Genomic DNA, 26,661 nt, shown 5'->3' on the forward strand with positions numbered 1-26,661 from the left:
AAATAACATAATACATCTATATAAATAAGTTAAAGTAGAATAAAACAATGGCTGATAAGCTGGCAGTCAGCATCATGAAGCATACAGTTGAGTAGTTAAATTGTACGAAGTATAAAACTATAAAAAATATAGCCCTTCAATAAATTACAATAAAATCATTATTGTCAGCTTCAGTCCTCTTAAAGCATCAGTGATGTTACTCATCTTCCTCTCCATATGCAGGCAATCAAAGATGGATCTTTAGCTCTTTCTTAAAGGAGAGGAGTGTGGGGGCTGTTCTAATTTATTTTGGGAGGGAGTTCCAGAGGGAATGGGAGGGGAGGGGTGACCATGGAAAAGGTCCCCCTCTTGTTCCCACCAGCCGTGCTTGAGACGGGGTGGGACCAAGAGAAGGACCCCATCCGATGATCACAAAGTCCGAACACGTTTAAAGATACTGGATGCTTTTGCCCTCATTTCTTTCCATTTGCTTTGTTTCCAGTTCCAATACATCTTTAGCCTTCTGAACTCTTCTGTCACAGTGCAGGCTTTTAAAACTGCAGTTCTATGCATCTCTTTTCATACATGATCGCCATTAGACTAATTGGGATGCAGTCCCAGGTAAATGTGTCTAGGGATGCAACCCTAATCCATTGGTTTATTACTTTTGCATATGTTGATATCCAGCTGTAGCTAGTTTCAAACTATTTTGTATAGGTTTCTTTCTCTCTTTTCTCATTGCAGACATTTTAGGAAACAAGAGATTTTATTTTAACGCAGTCCAAAGATGCTAGGAAAAAAAAACTTCTAAGTGTAACTGCTGCACTGTTTTTTTTAAGACTGAAGGGAGAAGGTTTGAATATTTTATCAATACAATAAATTAATGTTTCTTTGTTCTGCTGCTTAAAATGTTTGCTGAGGATTTTCAACTATAACAATCCCCACACCAATATTTGCAGAAGTAAAATCAGCACTTCCTCCCAAAAAGCTAGTAAGAAAACTTGAATAACATTCGGCATATATACTTCGTCTGGCATGAATTAGTGAAACATGTAATAAAACTTTTATTATCATTTAGCAAATGCTTCAGTTAATATTACAGTGTTTGCTTTAGTTAACTGGTGTTTAGAGACAAAATGTCTTTAATTTATTATTTAAGCAATCTATAAAACATATGATACATAATAGAAATTTTGTTTACTGAGAGTAAAACATAACCCACAACTATTTGATTTCCACCTGAATTCCAGTACCTTTAAATACATTTGTCAGATGCAAACATCTACAAATTGTCTAATACATGCAATTAAATAGTTTGGGAAGGCTAATGAATTGAAATGGTTCACAGAGGAATCCTCTGACTAATATATTGCCTTAGATCTGGAACCAGACCACTGTAAGTTTCCATGGAAATAGAAAGTATTTTGAAGAATTTGGAACATTTTCTCTACTACTAATATGAGAAAGATAAGATTTGCATCTATATTACACAGTGTACATGAAATTGTTTGGTTTAAAGATGCATCTGCAGAGTGGCATGGAGTAAAATTCTGAAAACATTTTTTTTAATTACTTAGTTTTCCATCATCCAGATTTGTTTTCAGAGTACCAACATGTTCTGTTCTTGTTTTAACAAATGCTAAAGAGGGTATTAAACTAAAACCTTAGCCGAGAAATCTGGTAATGGAAAGACCCTACTTAGCTCTGCTACAGCTCCCCCACTCCCCACTTACTGTAGTGGTCTAGCAGATGTTTTTAGAGTCCAGCAACTCCTTGTGTCTGGAAACACATCAGATTAAGAGGAGTAACCTGTGCAGAACTCTAATCCCCACAATTAGGTAGTGCATTTCTTAGTGGAAAACAGATGATGGAATAGAGTACTACATTTTCCATTTTCAGAGTTCACATACAGTATTGCTTTTAATACCATCATTCAAATGGGCATTTTTGGTGGGTATCAGTAGTAATTTTTTCAGTATCAGTGAGTAATTGTGATTTGAATTTAAATATTTATTTGTCCATCACTCCAAAATTATAACAGAATACTACACAATTAATACAGAATAATTGTTTCAAAATCGTATACTGTAATTTTATGCATGGCTTGAATAAAGATATAAATAGGTTACAGATAATAAAGATATTGATATGAAAACGTTTCAGACAGGGACTTGTGTTCTTTCCCATTGTTATTCAGTTAAATAGGTTTTTATTCCAGATCTCATTTTTTAATTTATTATTTATTTATTTCTATAATTTCTACCCTGCCCTTCTCACCCGAGGGGACTCAGGGTGGCTTACAAAAATGGCAATTAATGCCAATACACCAGTATACAATAAAATAACATTAAAACAGTTAAAACATTTAAATATTATCGTAATATACAATAAACAAAATTAAAACAGTGCAAAATGCTTGTGCCATTCATCCACCAGACATTTTTTGACATTTTTGATGTTTGTCTTCACTGAAAGTAAAGGTAAACATCAAAACAACTGATGCATATTATGGCAGAATATTCAAATGGTTACTCCTAGAACAAAGAGATTCTCTCATTTATCAACCACATTATATTTTCAAAGAAATATAAACATAGTCTTACAATGTCTGTCTTCATAAGTCCTATATATCAGGCAAAAAGGCACCATGATTGCTTAGAACCATTCCAGATATAATTATATGTAAACATGTTTGCGTCTATATGGAAAATTCCTTCTTAAATGGAAAGAGATTAGCTATCTTATATGGTTTTCTAATTAAAAACATAGTACAATTCTAAATTATTCCATGTTTGGTAGAAAATCTAAATTAGAACCAGTATTTCACCAAAATTTAAAAGAGTGGTTGGATATAGATTTGAATAAGCCACAAAATATTTTAAGGAAAATAGGATAATCTACCCTATGTTATGTACAAAGAGCATGCAGTAGACTTGGAAAAATAGTACGTAAGTAATGATTAGTTCAAACTTAAAAGTAAATGTTCAGTGTTATCACATTTAGATTAAATGTTTCTGGGCTATATAAAGTAATTATTAATGGTTGTATTCTCTTTTACTGTTTTCCATAAAACTAAAGATTATTAGAAAGCTGGTAAGATCTAAGATAAGCATACTACATGTTGAGTATCCCTTTAGCTGACTAATGTATTTTATGTATTTTATGTGTTGTATTTTATGAATAGTTGTTAATGGTTTTAAATGTGTTGCTGTTTTATTGATCTGTTTGGCATTGAATTTTGCCGGTTGTTGTAAACTGCCCTGAGTCCCCTCGGGTGAGAAGGGCGGGGTAGAAATGTTGTAAATAAAATAAAAAAATATCTAAAATGCTTGAGACCAGGGTTCTTTTGGATTTCAGTTTTTTATAATTTCTGGAATATTTGCTAATACTTTGGAGATGGGACCTAAGTCTGAATGTTCATATACAGCTATATGAAATATAATGTTATATCAAATATTTCTAATAATTTGGTGCATGGAATAAGGTTTGTGCACACTGAACCATCAGAAAGGAAAGGCATCTCTATCTCAGCCACCCATGTGGTCAGTTTTGGATTTTAGAGCATTTTGGATTTCTGGATAAGGTATATTTTTCTATATTATTTTTTATTTATAATGAGATTGAAAACTGAAATAGAATTAGAATATCATAGAAGTAATGTTAATGTCAGTAATGGAATGATTATAATGGAAAGGCCCCACCACATTTGTTTACTCAGGTACAAGGATATTTTAGTAAAGTGAAGTTTAATTTTAAGTAGGCATACATGGATGTGCCTACATTGAAACAGATGGTTCTTGCTTTTAGGAAAGAAGCAAATGTTCTACGGCTGAGCAATTCTTGATTTATTTACCAGCTGGACAATTAGTATGAACATAATACGGAACGTTGACTTTGTGCTATATACCTAGGTATGAGTCAGTTAGCCCATTGATGTCAATGGAGCTGTTCTTAAGTAAGATTGAGTCTGCATCCAATTTAGTGGAGTTTACTATATGCGTGATCATTATCCTTATATAAGCACTTTTCAGAATTAACATCAAGAACCTCGCTACCTTTTTGGTGGTTGAATAAAGCAACAACAACAAAACAGCATTGTTTGACATGGGGATCTTATTTAATTCAGTTCTTCATAAACAATGCTAGAGGAGGAAAAATATTTTTATAAACCTGATGTAGGCACCTAAGGCTTTTGAGAACATTCCCATCCTGACCTTGATGTGGTGTCTTTGTTTGTTGGATCTTGAACAGCAAGAGAGAGAAATGCCTGGCTTTCCAGATGTTAATGGGTTGTAAATCCCAGCATTCCTCACTGTTTCTTATGTTTGTTGTCACTATTGGGAGTTGCAGTACAACATCTACAGAGTGGTACAATTCACACACCCCTATGAGAACTGCCACCATTATTGTAACAGTCAATTTCCTTCAGACCAGAGAGTTTCCCCCTGAAATATGCAAGTTGGTCTTTATTTTCCAAACTGCCACTTTAAAATGTTAGAATTTTAAAAAAGCAAGGGCCAAAGTTGTAGGAATATCTTTAGTATGGAATGTTATGTTACATTTAAAATTTTAAACTCTGGAAACAATTCAAGAGTCAAAAATTGAAGGCAAATTGTTAAACATTCTTACAGGTGTTAATGCACAAAGGACATTATTGTTCATAAACAATCTTATAAATACATGCAGCCATGTATTGCTGATAAGTGATCTTACAAATTGCAGTAGAGACCCAGAATGGCTTTATGATTATCACTACTTCCATTCTGTGAAACAATTTGTTTTTAGGTCTTCTGTATAGAATTTTCAGTGTAGTATATATACCCTACTACTATTTATGTTAATAATTTTATATGTCATTTGCTGAAGGTTTTCTCTCTCAGTGCTTTTTTAATCAGAAGGCCAATGCTATCCAGATTTGAAGGACTACAACTCCCATGGGTTTGGATGGGACTGATGGGATTTGTAGTCCCACCTGTGTCTGTTGGTTTACAGCATCATGAGATAAAATGTAAACTCTCTTCTCATTTCAGAATGCCCTTCCCATACGGCATCACCATATTTACTGTAGGTTCCAGGCAAAAACAGTTTTAAGCATTGTAAATGATATGAGCATTTTTGAATGCAATCATCTACTCACATTCCTGGAAGCAACACAGTGTGGTTTTTTTCTGAATATATATGGTGTATGTCTGTGGATGTATATGTATATCAATGGACAAATTATATGTGAAACATTTTAGGGTTTTTTTTAAAGGCAAGTGGTGCATATAAAACAGTGCAGGACAGAAAAGAGTTTGAACCGAATTGCTTCATTTTTTACGGTTGCAAGAAATTATCTCTGCAGCTAGGATTTTATAGCGAAGGCATTCAGAGGTTCTCAGGTGCCTTTCTAGTTGTAGGTCCCGGCATATCAAGCGAAGATCATGTAGTCTTAAACTTTCTAGTGGGTTAATTTGTCAGAAGAGTAACATTAGCCTCGAGATTAATGAAACCATGGTCATAACATATAGTATAACAGATCCAGACAGATCAGAGCAGTCTGAGTCGGAAATGGCTGGAATATAAGGAATATGCTTATTAAAAATGTCATTTTGAACACCTTACAATTACATTTGCTGAAATTAATAAATATTGGCTGTATAAACCTCATGTTTTGGTAGACTGGAGATGGAGAAAGGCAAGCAATAGCTGAATTATTTATTGTCTATTTGAGTATGGTCATTAAGTTCCTAAAATAATATGTCTTATGTGGTAGAAATCCGCCTGTTATCCTGCTTCTAAAATCTTGATTGGTAATTTTCAACCTGCAGTTTATATTACATGTTGCGTTATCCCTTATCCCAAACGATTGGGACTAGAAGTGTTTTGCATTTCAGAATTTCCAGATTTTGGAATACTTGCATATACATAATGAGATATATTGAAGATGGGACCTGAGGTTAAAGACAAGATTCATTAATGTTTCATATCCACCTTATACACATAGCCTGAAGGTAATTTTATATTAAATATTTTCATAATTTAGCTCATGAAACAAAGATATGTAGAGTGAACCATCAAAAAGCAAAGGTGACACGATCTCAGCTACCCATTTGGAAAATGTTGGAATATTTCAGATTGTGAAGTTTAGGGTAAGGGGTATAGTACAATATAGTAATTTAATGCTTATATTGGGCTATGCTAATAATATATAGTATGTACATTTGATTAGTAAGCCACTCTGAGTCCCCTTCGGGGTGTGAAGAGCGGGATATAAATGTAGTAAATAAATAACTACATAAACAAACAAAACCTGTATCTTGGCTTCTGATTCAAGAACACAATAAAGTAGCATGTTCAGTTCTGGAGGGATTGTTCTTTAAGAGTACAGGGCAGTATACAGTTTTGCAGGCAGATATGGGACTTAAAGTAATTATATGTTCATATCATTAAGGATTATATATAATATATTTCACATTGTCCAAAATCTGTTATTTATGATATTATTTCTAACAACTTCAAAGAGTTTTCAACATTAGAATGAGGACAACCAGCTTATTATTTATTTATTTGCTTGCTTGCTTGCTTGTTCATTGTTTCATGTAATCCTCAAATTTAAAAAAGCATATGTACTTCCAATGTAGTTTATGGTATAGGTGGTAAATGCAACCAACACAGAAAAACATATCAGCACAAAATGAGTCATATTAGAGATCATGAAACCTAATCCTCCAAACCGGAACAAAGTGTCCAAAGATGGAGAGACAAGGGGCACGATGTTTTTCCTGATGGGAGGCAAGTCCCACAACTGGGACACCACTACTGATAAAAAAGACCTCCAAAATGATTTTTTAAAAACGAGCTGCTGTATTGTTGGCTCATAAGGTTGGCTTTAGGTTTAAAGCTTCTGTGATTGACTCAGTTGCTTTGCATGGTCTTTGGTCATCTGGATTTTTTTTCTTGTGCCAGTTGACCTGAAGAATTAGAAAGTGGCAGCAAAATAAGCAAAGGAGGAGAGTCTTTTAAGAAGGGTATTGCTGCATTGAACAAAGAGCCTATTGTCTAGCATTCTTATTCACACAGTTACTCTTTACTCTGGGAAGCCCACAACCAAGGACATGAAGCTAATGATCACTACAATTCCACCCTCCCCACCCAGCATCTGATTTTCAGAGAGATATTGACCGGACCTGAAGGCATTATTCCACTCTTCATATAAATGTGCATATAAAGGCTTCACCTTATGTTGCTGCAGTGACATCCACAAATTAATAATGCACTTGTGTGGAAATATATAACATTTTGTGGTCTACGGGATCTGCTCAAAGGATCCTGCTTTCTGTACCATCGATATAACTAAGAAATGAAGGCAAGTGAGAAACAGGAGCTTTTTAGTGGTGGTGCTAAAGCTATATCATTATGACCTGAGTCTCTCCCTACTTTCTTTTAGGTAGATGGCTAAGTCACTAGCATTTTTTAAGTTCTATCTCTTCTGATCTTCTTAATTAATTGAATTATTGCTTTTATAGATGGGCATTTTGGTTTTGTGTACCATTGTATATTTCTCAGCATGCTATTACTCTAAACTAAATTGCAAGATAATCTGAATACTAACTGCTAGAAGTACAAGATGTCACTTTTAAAAGTATTTTAAAGTGTTCCACATCTGAGATCCAGTGAGAATTAAATGCTTTTATTTGTAGCAGAGTTTGGGAATGTCATTTTTTAATATAACTCCCAGAATACCACATCAGCATGGTCACACTTTGGACCTCATCACACTAGAGTATGGATGCACTTTAAATCTAGTTTCTGCCTCCTGCAGAATTCTGGGGCTTGTAGTTTAGGGGAGGGGTCAGGCAAGTCCTGGACCTCACTAAACAACAAACCCCAGAATTCTGCAGGAGGCAGAAACCAGATTTAACGTGGATCCATGCTCTGGTGTGACGAGGCAGTAGGAGTTGGGATCCCAAAAAGTAACTTTCCCAAACTATGATATGTATTCATGATTGTTTCTTTCTGATAAGAGTTCTGGTCTCCCTCTGCTGCTGATTGGGAGGGTCTGGAATCAACCTTTGGCTGTGGTTTTCAGGTGACTGAATTTTCCAACTCCAAAGAAGAAGGCAGAATGCCTCAATGTACATGCATTGTGCTTATGGATCTTGGCCTTTAGTTTCAACATTTTACTGTTTGGTCATTTTAAAATGGAAATCTTTAGAAGCAAATATGGTAGCAAACTGATCATTGAAACATTCTCTTATTAACTTTTGCCCTGGTTAGTGTTTATGTATGTTTCTGTGCACGTGTGTGCAGGTTATATAAGTGCTCTCGATTAAAGCAGGTTAGATCATATCAAAGCAGTCATCAATGCTATGACCGGGACCTTTATCATTTTAATGCAACTCTGGTAATCCTGAAGTATTTTTATGAGTGGCTCACACGTGGACCTTTTGAAAATATGGAATACGTTTTCTCCCGCAGTAACTGTCTGTCAAAGAAATGCAGAGGGAATGTGCCACGTGCCACAGGCTGCACACATACACATGGTTTTGTTACCATGCCCTATATATTACGAGTTGGAGTTTAATGGTCATATTGTACTTCCACCTTCTCCCCTCGTGTGTGAATTTGGTCTCATATTTTGGAAAAGCCCACATATGTTTAGAAAATGGTCCATTAGATAGGGTTATGGTCACTGATAGCCTCAATGATAAGCTTTTCCCAAAGTACATAAAGCTATGAACACCTTTTGAAACAGGCTTTGAAGACAGCAGAGGAAGACAGACAGACCTTCTGCGTATTGGAGCAGTTTTCAAAATACGCTCATCCATGGAAGAGGCACAAGATCTAGCAGAACAGCCTGTGAGTATGCAAACAAAATTGCCAGAACAATAGAAGAAGGTACTGCAGTTTGTGATAAGACATTTGGAAATGATTGCATTTGTTCTGTTTTATCTTGCAGGAATAGAAAAGGGAGAATAGATTTTTTAGCATTCTGTAGAACATTTGTTACAACAAATACAACAAATAACAATATATAATAAATTTATTATTATTATTATTATTATTATTATTATTATTATTATTAAATATTCCAATTTCTTTAGAGTTTACATTCTGAAAAAAATTGCAGAGTTTTAAAATAATATTTTAGCATTAGAATTAACAGACAGAATATATATATATATATATATATATGAGCATATTTTAATTATTATTTTCTAAAACTTACTCCTTTTTTTAGTACTTTCTGATTTTTGTACTTTTGTTATGAATTAAGCACTTTTACTTGCTTGGCGAATCAAGAACTATCATTTGCTTCATGAATCAATACAAAAAGGCTATTTTCTAAACCACAATCATATAGTTCAGGTTATTTCAGATTAAAGATTAAAACATTGGTATTTCAGATATCTTGTAGTATTTCTTGGTGGCTGGTGATTTGGCACTTTGATAATACAGTGCTGCGGATGCATAGATTTGTTAATGTATCAGGTCTTTGTCGAGATTACTTTTCTCTGGAAAAGCAGAATTCCTGTTGGCCATTCTGTGAAGGTATACAAATGGCAATTGAAGTATCTACAATAATTAGTTGGTTTTGTAAATTATGCTCAACATCTTAAAAGTTTTTCCAGTTTCATACTGGGATGCTTCTTGCCTGATCCTTTTCTAAACAACATTGGTTTTCAGAATAAATGAATAAGAATTCATTTCAGTTTGTTTTTGTTAAAAAATTAATACAGTTTGAAAACCTAATTTGAAATGAACATAATGTAAGAATTAACATTTCAAGTGTGGAAGAAACTGAAACTGACGGATTGGTCCCAGCCGTGCCTAGGCTTTGAGTGCTTAACTCAGAAAGGGCTGGGATTGGATTTCTGTTATTTAGACGTATTAGTGCCGCATCGCCAACATTTTTAAAAAAGTTTGTTAATCTTAACAACTAAATAGCAAATTTGGACTTCTCCATTAGAATAGTCATACCTCCTGAATAGCCGTGTCTCTACTATGAAGTGTGTGTGTGTTGGGGGGGGGGGGGTTGTTTCACTAAGCTTTTGCATAATTTAATAAAAGTCAGAAATTTATATTAGACAAGAAAGTAGGTTTATAGAATTCATTGTAGAAATAAATGTTCAACTCGATAATTTTTTTAATTCCAATTCTCCATACATTTTTTTTCTTTGTGAAGATACCTTTTCAGTGTTCTTTCAAAAATAACAATTACAAGGAAGTTTTTAAAAACATGATTGTTTTCTTGGTTTGTTCCTCTTTTTTTCTCTTTAAAGATGAATGGACTCCTCTTCACATGAGGCTGTTCTATTCAGAATGTTCTTATTTTTTGTTAAAGATTAATCCATAACCCACAATCCAAAAAGGGTTTTGACTCCGAAACTGAGTCTTCGTCTGGTGGTTGTGTTCTTAACATTAAGTTCAATAGATCTTAGCGATAGATTGGTGTTGAAATTACAGTATAAACAAAGTTTTCAGAAAATATAGTGCTAATAGAGAGTTCTTGAAAAGGCCATTAGTATGAAACAGAGCAAAGACAAGTCAGAAGTGATTTGGAAGATAACTCAAAAGCACCAGTCATTTTGAAAAGATACATGCTGCCCATGTATTTGCAAAAAGGAACATTAAAAACACTCTGCAGCATAACAATTTTTATTTGGGGTAACATACAAATAATATGGAAATATTCATAATGTTCATAACACTAGAAGGATTGCCCAGCTGGAGAAGCAAAAACAGGACATCTCACTGTTCTATGTTATACTACTTTTACTGTAATATTTTTATCTTAAGCTTCTGACAATTTTATTCTAGGCTTCCCAAATTTTCCTGACTATAAAAATATTCAGAGTTATATAGGTCAGTTGCTAAACAAGATAGTTGGCTCTTGATCGTTTGAATCCTGAATGAGGTGGATTAGGACCCTTAAAAAGTAAAATTGCTCCAAGAATCTGCTTTTGTACATTCTTCCTTTAACAGAAGCATCAAACTGCTGGTGAGGTTTATGTAAGTTTTCTGAATTAGAGGTTAATTTGTATCCATTCCACATATTAACATAGTATCCCAGATTGGTTAATTTATTACAACCTAACTATTACTAATCGGTTATTTCTGCCAGATAGATACAGTACCTATCTTTAAAATGCAATTGGAGATCAAATTGCAATTGTTTTAGACAACGGGCCTCATTCTAGCTATCACAGAAGATTAATATTTCTTATCTATGTTTGTTAGCGTTGATGACTTAATTACAAAGCCTTAGTTTGCCTTTAAGCCTTGATTTTCAGAGAACCGGATGCCATTTGGTACCATTTCCATAGTAAGGTTTGGAATGTACAAGGAAGCAACTCAGGCAACCCATCAAAGCTTGTTTCCTAATCAGAGGACTGGGGCTGAATCTACACTGCCATATAGTCCAGTTTCTAATCCCAGATTATCTGCTTTGAACTGGATTGTATAGCAGTTTAGACTCATATAATCCAGTTCAAATCAGATAATCTGGGATCAGATACTGGATTTTATGGCAGCCTGAATTGACTATGTATGGTTAGCACTTACACTCCAATCAGAATTGGAAATCCATTTCAGATTATTAATTGTGATTTCTGAATTGATCCACTTAGGAACAATATTAGAAATAGCTGTGACTTTCTTTTCTATTTTAGTCATTTTGAAAATTAGATTTTTATATTAACTTTTATAAACTTTTACCTGCTAGAAGATTTATAGTTTCCATGAACAGACCTTGTTTACAGCAACTCATAGTAGTTGCTGTGTGGGTATGATTTTTAAAGCACTCTGCTCTGCTCAATCGCATAGTCGTTTCCGACTCTTCGTGACCTGATGGACCAGTCCAGGCCAGAGCTCCCTGTTGACAGTTACCGCCCCCAGTTCCTTCAAGATCAAGCCAGTCACTTCAAGGATACCGTCCATCCATCTCGCCCTTGGTCGGCCTCTCTTCCTTTTTCCTTCCATTTTCCCCAGCATCATGATCTTTTCCAAGCTTTCCTGTCTTCTCATGATGTGGCCAAAATACTTCAACTTTGCCTCTAATATCCTTCCCTCCAGTGAGCAGCCGGGCATTATTTCCTGGAGGATGGACTGGTTGGATCTTCTTGCGGTCCAAGGGTTTTAAAGCACAGAGCACTAAAATCCCAAGAAGTTCTCATGGGTTTCTATTGTTGCTGTTGTTCTACCATCTACAAATCATGTTATAAACATTTCCTTTTAAATCAGAACACAGTATATTTTATGTCCAAATTTTTTTGCCCATTTAGTTATACATTCTTTTACTTGTTCATCTTTCAGCTAGATTTTCAACATTTTATACATTTTCCCAATTAAGTGTTCATCATCTGTGTACAATTTAATGACAAATTCTATTTTCTTTTTTCAAAGGCATCAAATTTTTATCTATTTTAAATGCCTTTTACTTGTTGTCTGTATTGATGCCATTTGAAGTCATGCCCTTCTGTTATTAATTCTTTTCGTGTTTTGAGTCTGTATTGGTCATTTCCCCATAGCAGTACATTTTTATATGTCAACTACTTCTCTGTTTTTAGAAAAAAACAATTTGGTGAAATGTGTTTTGTATGGAAGTCCATATAGGTGTCTTAGGAAATAGCCTTGCTTTGTAGCTATGCTTAAAATTTCAGGATGGCATGCCTTATGGAATGGTTATTGAAATCTTTATTAACTTTCAGTTTGTCATAGCATAAGTATTCATGCTATCTAAATATTTGGTCATGTCCTTCCAATAGCAGCAACTCGGTTTTTTTAAAAATATATCAATTATTCTTTTCTCCAAATAGTGGAGTGTGCTAAAATACAGCTTCAAATCAGCCTCTTCTTTTATTGTCATGAAGAACTTTGACACTTATCCAACAATTTAAGACTGAAATATTTCACCTTTTATATATTGAAGGCAAATGTCTCCTCTAATTTCCTTTTGCGTTTTGTTGATAGATTTTTTGTTAAGATCTTTGTTTTTTGTTTATTAATTTGAAGGCCAACGACTTCTCCATAGTGTTCCAATATTTTTAATAGTGGTTCTGTTGAATGTTATGTCTCTCCAAGACTATCATAATGTTGTCTGCAAAGGCTCTTAGTTTAATGAGTCCTTTTTTATTTTCATTGCTTTAAATCAGATAACACAGATGGGAATGGAGATTAAAGGGGAATTTAGATCAGAACTGAAAAGAATTAAGAGTAACTTGTCTCAAATGCCAAAAGAAATTTTAAAAATCACACAGATAATCCAGCCATTTATTTATTTATTTATTTATTTGCAGTGTTTATATTCTGCCCTTCTCACCCTGAAGGGGACTCAGGGTCAGATCACATTGCACATATAAGGCAAATATTCAATGCCATAACATAGAATAGAGACAGACGCAGGCATGGGCGGGCCTTGAACTCATGACCTCTTGGTCAGAGTGATTTGTTGCAGCCCGGTACTGCGCCACAGTTATGTACTGGAGATACGAATAGAGAAAGATAAAAAGATGGCAGAAAGACTAGATTAGAAATGTTAAAAAGAACTAAAGGGCATTGCTTGAATTCAGGGAATAGGAATTCAGTGGAGGTGACTAAAATGAGAACTGGGTTGAATCTACAGAGTGAATTCGAAAATTGCATCAGAGAGGAAGTTCCCCAAAATGCCATTGTTCATTTTGTGAGAAAGCAAATACAAGATTCGGTCTTGCAGCAACATTTCGGGCAATGGGTGTAAATGGATTATAAAGAGACAAGCATTATGAAAGATATCCCTATGGGAACCCTAAAGAAAATGCTACCAATTCATGACTGAAGCAGCAAGGGGTACCTTTCAGGTGGGAGAAATTTAAGGGATATCACTGTTGTTTATACAAAAGGCATATGTCTTGAAGTTTGTTATGAAAGCTAAGGAGGTTTTTAAGGCATTGATAAAATATTTGAAAGATTCATCTAGAGCAGGGGTCTCAAACTTTTCAGCTGCAGAGCCCTTTTTGAAGCAAAAGTTTCTTGTGGAGCCCCAATAAATGTGTATATATTATATTATATATTTTATTATATATAATGTATATATATGGGCCCCTGGTGGCACAGTGTGTTTAGAGTGCTGAGCTGCTGAACTTGCGGACCAAAAGGTCCCAGGTTCAAATCCACTGTTAGCCCCAGATCCTGTCAACCTAGCAGTTCGAAAACATGCAAATGTGAGTAGATCAATAGGTACTGCTCCGTCGGGAAGGTAAAGACCCTCCATGCAGTCATGCCGGCCACATGACCTTGGAGGTGTCTATGGACAACGCCAGCTTTTCGGCTTAGAAATGGAGATGAGCACCAACCCTCAGAGTTGGTCATGACTGGACTTAACGTGAGGGGAAACCTTTACTTTTACTAATGTATATATAGCAGGCATGAGCAAATGTTTTGACCAACATAAAGTAAACAGTATTGTAGTGGAAGAATAGAATAGTAATCTACATTAAATCAATCTTGTCAGAAGAAGTTTTTCTCAATCTCAGAGAAGATTGAGTGTACAAATTGATTGTCAAAGACAAAAAAGGTAATGAGGATATATGTCCCCATATAGGGAAAAAAATCTCTTTTTTGAGAATTTAACAGTCATGATTAGTTTCAAAACAAAAATGTTCTATCATTTCCATCTGTCAAAAGAAGAGGCAAAGAATGGGAGGAGTATTTGGACCTCAGGCTTGCTTCAGTCATCTCAATCCTTATGAATCAAGCCTTTCCCACACATATGACATTGTTCATATTTAGCTAAATATATATATTTATACTGAATACCCAAAATGTTGAGCCTTTTCTTTGTGTGCAGGAATCCTATTTATAATAATTTAACAATATGATATATTTGAAAATATATATTTGTCTCTGCAGATGAAAAAAGCCAAGATGCAGGAATCGGGCGAGCAGCTGTTAAGGTAATTCTTAATATTTTTAACAGCATTTTCCAAATTCCCTTTTCTAACTTTATTGCAAAAGGAAAAAGAGCAGTTGCCATCTATATTTTAGCTGTACTTTGTTTATCACAAATCCAATTTCAGTAATCCTCACAACTGTCCATTGAAGTAGGTTATTTCACAGAAGGTGATCAGACCTTAGAAAAGAACCCATGTCTTTTCATGGCGCTTTTGTGTGTTTATTAAGCAGAAAGTGAAGCTGAATACAAAGAGAAAGCAAGGCCCAAATGAAGGTTATTGTTTAGACAAAACGCAATTAGATGCAGACAAAACAGCAGCCATCTCCACAACATGTTGAATTCAAACGACACCCATTGCAGATTACCTCTAAAGTGAGCTTTTGACGGTATTTTATACCATTACTTCTTCTTTGCTATTTAACTGTAGTTTAATAGGCAAAGAATTGAGTTTTAAAACCACAACATAAGTTGCATTTAGTCAGAATACACAAGTCATGGTTTGTTATTATGTCTGAACGAGAGATTTAAAATGTTACTATTTTGGACTGCAACTTCCAGGATCATGCAGCCAGAATGGCTGTGAGAGTTGTAGTTCAAAAAAGGCAACTTTTCCAATTGGTGGTAAAATAAGTGTATGAAAGGATATCATCCAGTGTATCCGTTCACAGTTTGAAGCTTGTCTGCAAGCCTCATTGTTTAGCTGTAAAACCTCTTATATTAATTGTTGAGCAAATAGATCACAAAAGCAGCCAGACCTTTGATTTCCTTGCGGTGCACTCAAACTACTGTGCAGGTTTATTAACTAAGGTTACCATAAACAATGGGTTGGCATGATGTCCAAACTGAGGAAGCCCTTCTGTATTACAATAGCCAGTAGCAGCCTTAATTGCCTGTATTCTTCATTTTAGGCAAGTAAACAGCACAGACAGTAGTGATCAGAAACCTGAATCCTCGAATCCTGGTTCAAACTTGTCCATGTCCAATGAAAGTAAGTGGCTTGTGGTTGATTGAAAAAACTGCATGGTTTCAGGTATCAAGGTTCTGCATCACCTTCTCTGTGATTCGAAAAGATTTATCATATAACGGAGAGGATTTTTCAAAACACGCAAACTATTGGTGTATTCTTTTCTATTTTAAAGTGACTCTGCTCTCAGGCCATAGGGACTGTGGTGATGCAGCAGGTTAAACTGCTGAGCTGCTGAATTTGCTGGCCAGAATTTGCTGACCGAAAGGTCGGCAGTTCGAATCCGTGGGATGGGCTGAGCTTTCATTGATTGCCCCTAAAAAGATTGTGCTTTCTTTGAGTAGGTTATACCAAACATTTGGCAAATCCTTTGTACAGTTATCTATGTCTTCTCTCATCATCATTCTAGTTCAGGAAAATCATTCTCTTGAGCTCTAAATCTCACCAAGGAACCTCACCAGAAATGGGCTTTTCTGGCCAAATCAATTCAAATAACGTTTTATTGATTAGGCCAAATCATTCTTCCTTGATTCAACAACTCCCTCTTGCAGGGATGTTGGTCAAGTGCAAATCATAATCTCAATAATGGTTTTCTATCATTTTGAGCCCTCATGACCTCTCCTCCTCTCTCCGTTCATATGAACAAGAGATTGAGGGTAAGAGCTTCCATTTAGAACTTTCAATTCCATATATTCTTCAGAACAGAATGGTACAGCTCTGAATAACATAGTATATAACATTTCCATTAATAGCTTCTGCATAATTGTTTGTAATAATTTTCCTGCAGTTTCATGTTGTATATGAATGTTTTTCAGTTATGCCATGCACTGACTACATCTCAAGATCATCAAATGAATATACCTCACAGATGTATTCTACAAAGTAAGTTGGAGCCCCAACACTGGCTTTTCTATGCAAATTGCTAGTCTCCCACATTGAGTGAAGTGAGAGGGAACTTTCACTTTTGGCTCCACCCCTGAAGTCCCCAGCTACCAGTTCTTAAAATTCTTACATTGTGGCTGTGCTGCATTATCCATAGGAAGGGGAAGGGAGTACACCTGTCTCAGGCTGTGTATATATTGTAATGTTGCTGTTATTGCTGAGGAACAGTTTGAGGTTGGGGATGAGAGGTTTTTTCTTTCTTTCTGGAACAACTCAACACTTCTTCTTGCTTACTGACAAGACATTTTTTTTCTTATTTCACAGGTCATATACACATGTTCTTTCTGTACCCGTATCTGAAACGATGGCCTCATATTCTGGTCAGACCCAATACCAAGCACTACAGCAATCACAGACTTATGCTGTGTATCCTCAGACAACCCAAGCTTATGGACTACCTCCTTTCGGTAAGTGTGTATAGTTTTCAGCCAAACCACTTTAAAGTGAGGTTGTTGAGGACTGTAGCATTTTTTTATCATTTTAGGTCCACCATTAATGTATTAGACATATATGTCTCAAAATACAACTGACCCCTTCAAAACATGGGAGATCTTTTGTGGATGTAGATAGCTAAATCCATTAATAAAGCAGACTGTATCCTCCCATATGAGTCTACATGATCCAAACATCTTCAGAGAGGGAATTTACTTTAGAATCTTTTTCTCTACATAGGAAACTATTTTATACAAGCTCCATCTAGCCCACATGTGTCAAACTCAAGGCTGTGGGTTGAGTGTTGCCCACCATATCATTTATATGGCCCTCCAGATGTTGGACTACAACTCCTGTATTTCTCATCCATAGACATCATGACTCGAGCTTATGAGTGTTGTGATGCAGGAACATCTGGAAGGCTGCAGTTTGTTCTGTTTTGTCAGGATATAGAGGTTTGGATTTAGATTCAAGGCTTGTGAATAGAATGCCTGGCTGTAAAAAGTCTTTTAATTTTTCCCCAATCTCAAAGCCATAAGCGCTGTTGGATTGCAATTCCTGTTATCTGCAGTTCGAATGGTGGATGATCAAAAGTGATGGGAGTTCTATAACATCTTGGGTTCCAAACTGCATAAAAAATAAAGAGCACTAACTACTATGTAAAAAATATAGTTGGCCCTCTGTATCCATGGATTCTCCCTCCATGGATTCAATGGCCCTTTGAAGGCAACATAAGGCTGACATGGCTTTCAATGAAAATGAGTTTGACACACTTGATCTAGCCCTATCTAAGAGATTATGCTTTATCTGACAGAAGTTCTCTGGGATTTTAGTCAAAGATCTTACAGTCAACACATGTAAGGAACAGAACCTGTCTGCACGAATCTCTCATGGCCACACACCTTAACACTTCACATGAATCTGGCTCATTTTAAACATAGTTGCCAAAATACAACAGGAATAGTGAATGAGTGGTATAGAAGATAGTAGTTTCTATTTACACTTTTTTGACAGATGGTAGAATAGGAAAGGTAGAAAAAAAACTTCTCCTAGAATGGATTTTAAAAACCTACAACATTTTGGGCAGGCTGGTGTTTTGGGTTGTTCATTAATGTCTGTACTGAATTCTTGTGTTCTCTCTTGCATATTCTTAGTAACAGATGATGACTGATATGTCATGCAGTAACAATAATGGAATGAGCTGCTTCAAAAATCAGTCCCTACCACCATAAAATATTTTGTGCTAACAGAGTAGTTAATCTGCTTTCAGAGGGAAGCACCTGTTTCTAGATGTTATTCACATAATGGTGTTATTGTGGAAGAACCACTGAAACCCAGAGTGTGGCAATCATATTTTTGCTTCAGCTCAGTAACATTTTCTTAAGCAATGCAAGTACTTTTTTCCTGGAAAGGCTTGGAGATTAACTTTATCACATCCCTCTTATCTCTTTTAATGATTGGCTAGCTTTTTACCTCCTTCTTCGTTTTCCTCTTTGATTCTGCTTTTACCTCCCTCTAGGCCTATACCTCAAGGCCTAGCTGCACATGCAAAATTAACAATTCTTTATATTTAGGCAATGGGTTGTTACGTTTACAAACAGACAGAAGTAATTCCAGAGGAACACCTGGCTGGACCACAGCCAATTTTGTTTGTAATTGGTGCAATTTATCTGATTCAGGTGCACTGTGGCCAGGTATGAAACCCGAGAGTGGTTTAATTCAGACTCCATCTCCAAGTCAGCACAGTGTTCTCACCTGCACTACAGGGTTAACCACAAGCCAATCCAGCCCAGCCCATTATTCTTATCCCATGCAAGGTAATATTCAGCATGTTTTTTAAATCTACATGCCTCTTCCTTGTAACTTGGTTCAGCAACCATGAAGAGGGTAGCATGTTTTGTCTTTGTTTTATGCATGCTTCTCTGCTTTCTAAGCCATGCTTTCCGATCCTTGTAGTGTGCCTGTCTTTCTTCTCTTTTTACTGATTTGCACAGATCTGTCTGCTGCACTTGAATAATTTTTCTGTGCTGTGTTTTAGAAACTTCTTAGAAGTTCAGGAAAAAGAATAATCGGGTCACAAAGGTCACATGCATGTCATTCTTCAGCATGTCCGTGTTTATTTCCTAGCAATGCTAGGCTAAAGTTGTAAGAATGCATAGGGAATACTTCTGTTATTTACCAGGTTAATAATTGTTTACTTATTTATTTTAAAGGCTTAATCTAATCAAAGGGTCCCTAGGACTAAGAACCAATGTGGTATAGTAGTTGACAGGAGACAGATTCAGCAGTGCTTAGAATCATAGAACTGAAAAAGACCACAAGGGATAGAATTGAAAGAGAGAACAGTCCAACCTCTTTCCATGCAGGAACACACAATCAAGCAGTGCTTGCCTTATCATTGCTTTCCCCTCCTGCTTTACACTGGTCTGGTCGCTCTGTGGTCAGTTTCATCATGTGTTTGTTCAGAGGAGGAGTCTGATCTTCTTTCTGTGATGCAGCTTTATCTGTCACAGAGGGGAAGAAAACTACATAGGTGGCTGGCATCGCAGTCACTTTCCCTGTGAGGGAGAGAAATTGATGAGCAGATAGCAGGATTAGAGGGAGGTAGCTAAGTGCAACAAGCAGGGAAATTGCCTTTAATTCTGCCACCATCACCAGTCTGCTGTTTGAAGCATTCACTTCACTTTAATCTCATGACAGCACCAGCCCAAGGCAAAGATATGATTAACTCTGTCTTTACCTTGCAGCTGATCTGATGGTCAGATTACCTTTTTTTCCCTTGAGCTGTTTGTAGAAAACATGGGTTAATCATGTTATTTTTCCACTCATTTTTTCAAGGGAGTGAACTACTTGATCCACTGCTGTTCTGTCAATCAGAATAAACGCTTCAGTTAGAATTAAAACCTTTCCCCTTGCATTTTTTAAAATTTGGGAGAAAGCTTCAAGATATACATACTAACTAGATTTTGAATCAGTGGGTAAGAGACATGTAGTGTTTCTGCATATCATTTTGAAAGAATACTTCAGTATACCATGCATAACAATCGCTGCTGTGTTTCTGTATGGGAATCCTCAGATTCTATTGACTCATAACTGGCTTTTTTTACATGTGCATTTTGGTAGATGCAGGGAATGCTGTGGATGTAGCATATCTTTGTTTCAGCAAGGCCTTTGACAAAGTCCCCCATGACCTTCTTGCAAACAAACTAGTCAGATGTGGGCTAGGCAATGCTACTATTAGGTGAATCTGTAATTGGTTAAAAACTGAACCCAAAGGGTGCTCATAAATGGTTTCACTTCATCCTGGAAAGAAGTGACTAGTGGAGTGCCTCAGGGTTCGGTCCTGGGTCTAGTACTGTTCAACATCTTTATTAATGACTTGTATGAAGGTTTAGAGGGCATGCTTATCAAGTTTGCAGATGACACCAAATTAGGAGGGATAGCTAATACTCCAGAAGACAGGATCAGAATTCAAAATTATCTTAAAAGATAAGAGAGCTGATTGGCCAAAGCTAACAAAATGCATTTCAACAAGAACAAATGTAAGACACTACATTTAGGCAGAAAAAAATGAAATGCAGAGATACAGAATGGGTGATGCCTGGCTTGACAACAGTCTATCTGAAAAATATCATGGGAGTTTTCATGGATAACAAGTTGAACAGGAGCCAACAGTGTGATGCAGCAGCTTAAAAGCCAATGGGATTTTGGGCTGCATCAAAAGAAGTAGAGTGTCTAGATCGAGGGAAATCATGGTGCCTTTCTATTCTAGTCCTGGGCACCACAGTTCAAAAGAGATATTGACAAGCTGGAAGGTATCCAAAGGAGGGCAATTGAAATGATCAAAGGTGTGGAGACCATGAATGCCTATGAGGAATGTCTTAAAGATCTGGGTATGTTTAGCCTGCAGAAGAGAAGGTTGAGATGAGACATGATGAGGGTCATGTATAAATATGTGAAAGGATGTCATAAGGAAGAGGGAGCAGGCTTGTTTTTTTGCTGCCCTGGAAACCAGGACTTGGAGCAATGGGCTCAAATTACAGGAAAGGAGATTCCACCTGAACATTAGGAAGAACTTCCTGACTGTACAAGCTGTTCAACAGTGGAACTCTCTGCCTCCGAGTGTGGTGGAAACTCCTTCCTTGAGATCTTTTAAACAGAGGCTGGATGACCATCTGTCAGGGGTACATTGATTGTGCTTTTCCTGCATGGCAGGGGGTTGGACTAGATGGCCCATATAGTCTCTTCCAGATCTATTATTCTATGAAAAACTGGTCTTGGAGAGTGAGAGCTTACAGCCTCTCAACAGTATCATACATCTGCAGCAAATGGTCAGTGTAGATCGGGCCTATGATTCCAATAATAAAATGAAGACTGCTAGAGAAAGAGTGGTTTGTTGTCTTTTCCAGCCAGATTGTATGTCACTGTGACATTAAAATAGGTCAGTGGTGATGTCTTGTAGCAATGTGAATAGAGCTACAGCCAGCCAGGTATGCTGTGCTTAGCAGAACACTGCAAAATATCTCCCTCACACACCTGCCATGTGAGGCTTATATTACTTCGTTAAGTTATGGTGATGTGTGTTTTTTCATTGGTTTGCACTGGTTTGACTGATAAGCCATACATCTCGAGCTGGGGTGAAGAACCTTTTCATATTTTAAGGCTGCATTAATTTAGCTCTAATCATATAAGGCCACATTCAAGAAACTTCAGTTAGATATACTTTAAAAGGTACCTTATTTTGTAAAAATCTAAAGATGAAAATGATTTTAAATGTTAAAGTTAACTAACTTTTCAATGACCTTGTTGTGTCTGCTTTTTGTTGAAAAGCATTTGAATATTTGGTTGCTACATGAAAGTCTGCAGTTTCAGTTGATTCTTTTGATCAGGTCTGCTTAACATATGACCTGTGGGCTGGATGCAACTGGGCAGGGCTCCCCCTTCGCTGGTCTGAGGTAGGGTGGAGGAGTGGCCTGCACACATTTTTAAAAATCATATTGGCCCTTTATAAATGCCAAGTTGTGCAGGCCTGCTGTACATGGATAGCAGTCATTTGGGACCTTAAGGGCATCTTGATTCGGGTTAATTGGAGAATGTAGTTTCACAGCCGTAAGTGGTTGAAAAGCAAGAAAGCATTTTTCAGGCATGGAAAGCCTGAATATTCTACTGTGTTTTTCCATATTTCAATTGGATCTCTCTTAGCATCAAACAATACCTTTAAAATGTCATCTATTGAGAGTTCTTTAGGTGCCTTGGTGAAATCAATTAGTGAGGCTAAAATGCTAATTTAAGTATTTTGTCACAATTCTCAAAGTCAGTGAACCTTTCATTATATTCTCCAATTCCTAGACACATAACAACTGTGGTTTCTTCAGATGATTCACATATATCATCCTTTGCTGACTGGAGAAAACGTTTATCCAAAATTTCCTTTTACATTTTTGGCTATTACCTGTCACTGCGATAGCCAGCGCCCTTTAGAATGATATAGCAGATCCACATGGAAGGCCTCATTGTTCAGCTTTAGCATTTTACTAAACTGATGATGCCATGTTGCATTTACACCAAAATAGTTAGAAATACTTGTAACTTGTTGCAAAGTGGCATTTAAAATAGCAGCTTTAACACTCTGTAAATTTACCAAATTCCATCCAGCTTCATGACACTATCTTGAAAGTTATTGAAGATACATGTTCCTTGTGTTCTGTTTGCAAGAGTTCCCAAAGCAAGTGACTCGTAGTAGAAAAAAATCTTCTGTTATGACCCAAATGAAGAATAAAACCTTTGCTGAGTCCGTAATATCAGTTGATTCATCCATAATTATTTAATAATATATTTCCTTTTGCTTTCAATTGTTCTGTTAAGTTGAAAGCTATCCATGCTACCAATCTGTTACGTTTCTCCTTGAAAGAGGCAGTTTGTGCTTTGAAACATTATCGGGTTCCAAGCATTCTTCAATTTTGACAGTGCATTCTTTCACAATGTTTACATCACTGAGCGACTTTCCTTTCCCCCTAAAGTATATAGGTTGCTTCAGTGGTTTTATTTCCAGGTCTTATTGCTGCTTGAAATAATGGTTTTTACTTTTGCTTGGATGGGTTGATGACCCGCCCCCCTTCGGTTCTTCCCAAAAGCCAGAAATTTTTCTGGCCTTTGAGACCATGAGATCCATAAACAAATCTAGAGCAGTGTTTGATCTCTCTTTGCTGTCCTTTAATTGAGACGATGAAAGACAAGTGAAGTGGAATCAGCCAGCATTTTCAAGAACTGTCCAAATTCTGATCTCAAGACTCAGGTGGCAGAAAGGGCAGCCTAATTGCACACCAACTTCACTCCATTCTTGTCTTCTTCCCGTGAGGAAGTCAAAACTTGAGACCAAGTATGTTGGAAATGCAGGGTATTCTGTCCTCATTCTCGTTATTTTTAACTTAATAACTTGCACTTGAATTATATTAAAGCCTTGTCATTCTGCTGATCTCTACAGCTCCAAGTACCAATGCCAACTCGATTGCCACCTCCTCGGCTCCAGTCAACATTTCAGCATCAGCAATAACCAGCATTTCTCAACAGGTATGTCTTCCTGCTACAGAAATTAGCCTGAAACCGTTGTGCTGGTTTAACTGAACTGCAGAGGAGTCTTAACCATTTTTTCCCAAACACATACTATAATAAAAGGCTTGCAAAACCAAGATGTTAATAAAATTCAACTCCCATGACTCATTCTGACTGGGCCAAGTCAGCAGAGAATGATGGTATCTGGAGTCGCACAACATCTGTAGGGAAACAAAATAGCAGCTCTAATATTACTGTGCCATGTTTCTCTGGCAGTAGACATCCCTGTAGTTCTAATTTTTTGAGATTGCCGACTGAATTTCTTGAAACAAATGCTTTGGCCGTGGAAGGTTTATTGCTTTTCTCATTTCCAAATGTAAATTTCAATACAGAATGGAAGCTACATTTGATTGTGAAAAAACTTGTTCCTGTAGATGGATGGATGATCTAAGCTAAGAAATTTCACCTTGGTCCTATAGAAATTGGAATACAAATTGCTAACTTTTAACATTGATTTCAGTAGGACATAGGGAGAGTTTTGATTGCCCTTCTGTGTACATTCAAGGGGGACAAGATTGTAAGGAATGGGCTTATCCTATCCATATAAGCTTTGATGGCTAAACACCCGACCATGAACACCTCATACACATGAGGCCATCATGGAAATGCGTTGAGTATTTGTGTGTGTAATCACTATCTATATTTCATAGAATCATAGAATCATAGAATCATAGAATAGTAGAGTTGGAAGAGACCACATGGGCCATCTAGTCCAACCCCCTGCTAAGAAGCAGGAAATCGCATTCAAAGCACCCCCGACAGATGGCCATCCAGCCTCTGCTTAAAAGCCTCCAAGGAAGGAGCCTCCACCACAGCCCCGGGGAGAGAGTTCCACTGTCGAACAGCTCTCACAGTGAGGAAGTTCTTCACTTATTTACTTATTCGCACTGGTCCACATAGCATTACAGTAAAATTTGGCAAAGTTACTTTGAGAGACAACAATTTTGAGAATCCTCCTGTCTTTAGTGATAATTCTGTTTAGAGATTCTGGACATTGAAATTCTGAAAAGTAACATTTCCAGGGAAGGAGGGAAACATTGACTTGGGATGTGATGTTTCTTCTTATGTGTTGTTTATCCGTGAACAAAAAGTGTTATTTGGCTCTTAATTTTTTAATAGGAGTATCCTACATATACGATTCTTGGTCAGAGTCAATACCAGCCATATTACCCAAGTTCAGCCTTTGGCGTGATAACACCAGCAGACAGCAGCACAGAGAGCGCCACATTGACACCAACCACCTACCCTTCTGAAAAACCAAACGCCATGGTGCCTACTCAGACAGCACAAAGACATTCCTCTGGTAATTGGACAGGGAACGGGCAGATATCAAAATGGATTTTAGTATTTAATATGTAAGAATTTGATAGTTGCCTTTGCTCGTTCAGGGGAGAAATTATGTTTTTAATGGGTTGCTGTCAGTTTTCCGGGCTCTATGGCCATGTTCCATAAGCATTCTCTCCTAACGTTTTGCCCACATCTATGGCAGGCATCCTCAGAGGTTGTGAGGTATATTGGAAACTAGGCTAATGAGGTTTATATATCTGTGGAAAGTCCAGGGTGGGAGAAAGAACTCTTGACTGCTGGAGGAAAGTGTGGATGTTTCAATTAATCACCTTGGTTAGCATGTAATGGCCTTGCAGCTTTAAGGCCTGACTGATTCCTGCCTGGGGGAATCCTTAGTTGGGAGGTGATTAGCTGGCCCTGATTGTTTCAGGTCTGGAATTCCCCTGTTTTCTGAGTGTTGTTCTTTATTTACTGTCCTGATTTTAGAGTTTTTTAATACTGTTTTAAAAATATTTTCTTTTCTTTTTATTTTTTTAAAGGAGGATAGCATTTATTTGTTAGCTTTAGATGGCAAGGATGGGGCATGTAGTGAGGTGGGAATATAATGGGGCAGTTATATAATGGGATTCTCTTTATGTTAGTGTCTGTTTTGAAAATTAAATTTAGAAATATTTAAAACTATTTTTTAAAAGAAACTGTTGGCCATTTTAGTTGCTGGCTTTTTTGTTGTTTTATTTAAATTGTGTAAATGAAGTGCTTTTGAGGTGTATAAAAGCATAAAATACTGTAATTTTGCTGTCTATTTTTTTGCTAGGGGACCCATCGTTTCCAAGAGCTACAGGAAGTAAGGACACAGATGAACAGTACAGAAAAAATGTGACTGGGAAAAATAGAGGCAAGAGGAAAGCAGACCCTTCTTCACCCCAGGACAATGAACTTGAAGTTGGTTTTCAAGTATTCTTTTCCCTGTAACCTCCAATCCTTTTTAATTTGAGATTTTAATACAAATTGGGTAGAAGGTAGGAGAAGGAATGCTGTTACACAACTGCAGGCTCTAAACTTAGGAGTCTTATACAGGCCCGGTCATTGTTCTCCCTCTTTAAATTGTAATGTGCATTACTTTATTTGCCTGAAATGTGTGGAGCCAGTTCTGCTGCACTCCAGAGGCTTCCTGTTCATATTGCTAAATGTGATGTCCTGGACGTCCATCTCAGTTCAACCCTGGTGGCAGTACTGGTGGTCTATAGAGGATGCACCTTTGCAAATCACATCTTTAGAATTGTGTACTAAAAGAATCTGAAGGTAAACTGTACAGATGGAAGAAGCAATTTTGTTAAGTGAGCAGTAAGCCAAACTCCAGCTATTAAGTAACCTGAGAGGCAGTCTAGAAGAGTCCTCCTGCTTTCCCGTCAGTGGAACTGGTGTTACAACACCTTGTTTTTCTGCCTTAAGAAAATGTTGAGGCCCAAGCACCCTTTAGCTTATAGTAGCAAACCAAAAGTTCATGATTTAAACCTTAGAATCCTGGACA

General features: G+C 36.7%; 1 protein-coding gene across 4 annotated transcripts in view; it reads left to right on the forward strand.

Moving 5' to 3' along the window:
- The window catches only part of eya3 (EYA transcriptional coactivator and phosphatase 3), a 48,615-nt gene that overhangs the window by 14,469 nt on the left and 7,485 nt on the right, over window positions 1-26,661 (forward strand). The window contains exons 2-10 of one of the 4 annotated variants that reach the window (XM_062962469.1): window positions 8,717-8,820; window positions 14,851-14,894; window positions 15,802-15,881; window positions 16,673-16,739; window positions 17,064-17,206; window positions 18,911-19,048; window positions 23,716-23,801; window positions 24,963-25,146; window positions 25,945-26,072. In XM_062962469.1, the coding sequence (XP_062818539.1) occupies window positions 8,788-8,820; window positions 14,851-14,894; window positions 15,802-15,881; window positions 16,673-16,739; window positions 17,064-17,206; window positions 18,911-19,048; window positions 23,716-23,801; window positions 24,963-25,146; window positions 25,945-26,072 (903 nt within the window). In that variant the 5' untranslated portion in view covers window positions 8,717-8,787. Of the gene's footprint in view, window positions 1-8,716; window positions 8,821-14,850; window positions 14,895-15,801; window positions 15,882-16,672; window positions 16,740-17,063; window positions 17,207-18,910; window positions 19,049-23,715; window positions 23,802-24,962; window positions 25,147-25,944; window positions 26,073-26,661 lie in introns of those variants that run through there. The other 3 variants (XM_062962471.1, XM_062962470.1, XM_008122729.3) reach the window with 3 other exon arrangements.

Source organism: Anolis carolinensis, unplaced genomic scaffold (assembly GCF_035594765.1).
Source record: "Anolis carolinensis isolate JA03-04 unplaced genomic scaffold, rAnoCar3.1.pri scaffold_10, whole genome shotgun sequence".
In the NCBI taxonomy this organism is placed as follows: domain Eukaryota; kingdom Metazoa; phylum Chordata; class Lepidosauria; order Squamata; family Dactyloidae; genus Anolis; species Anolis carolinensis.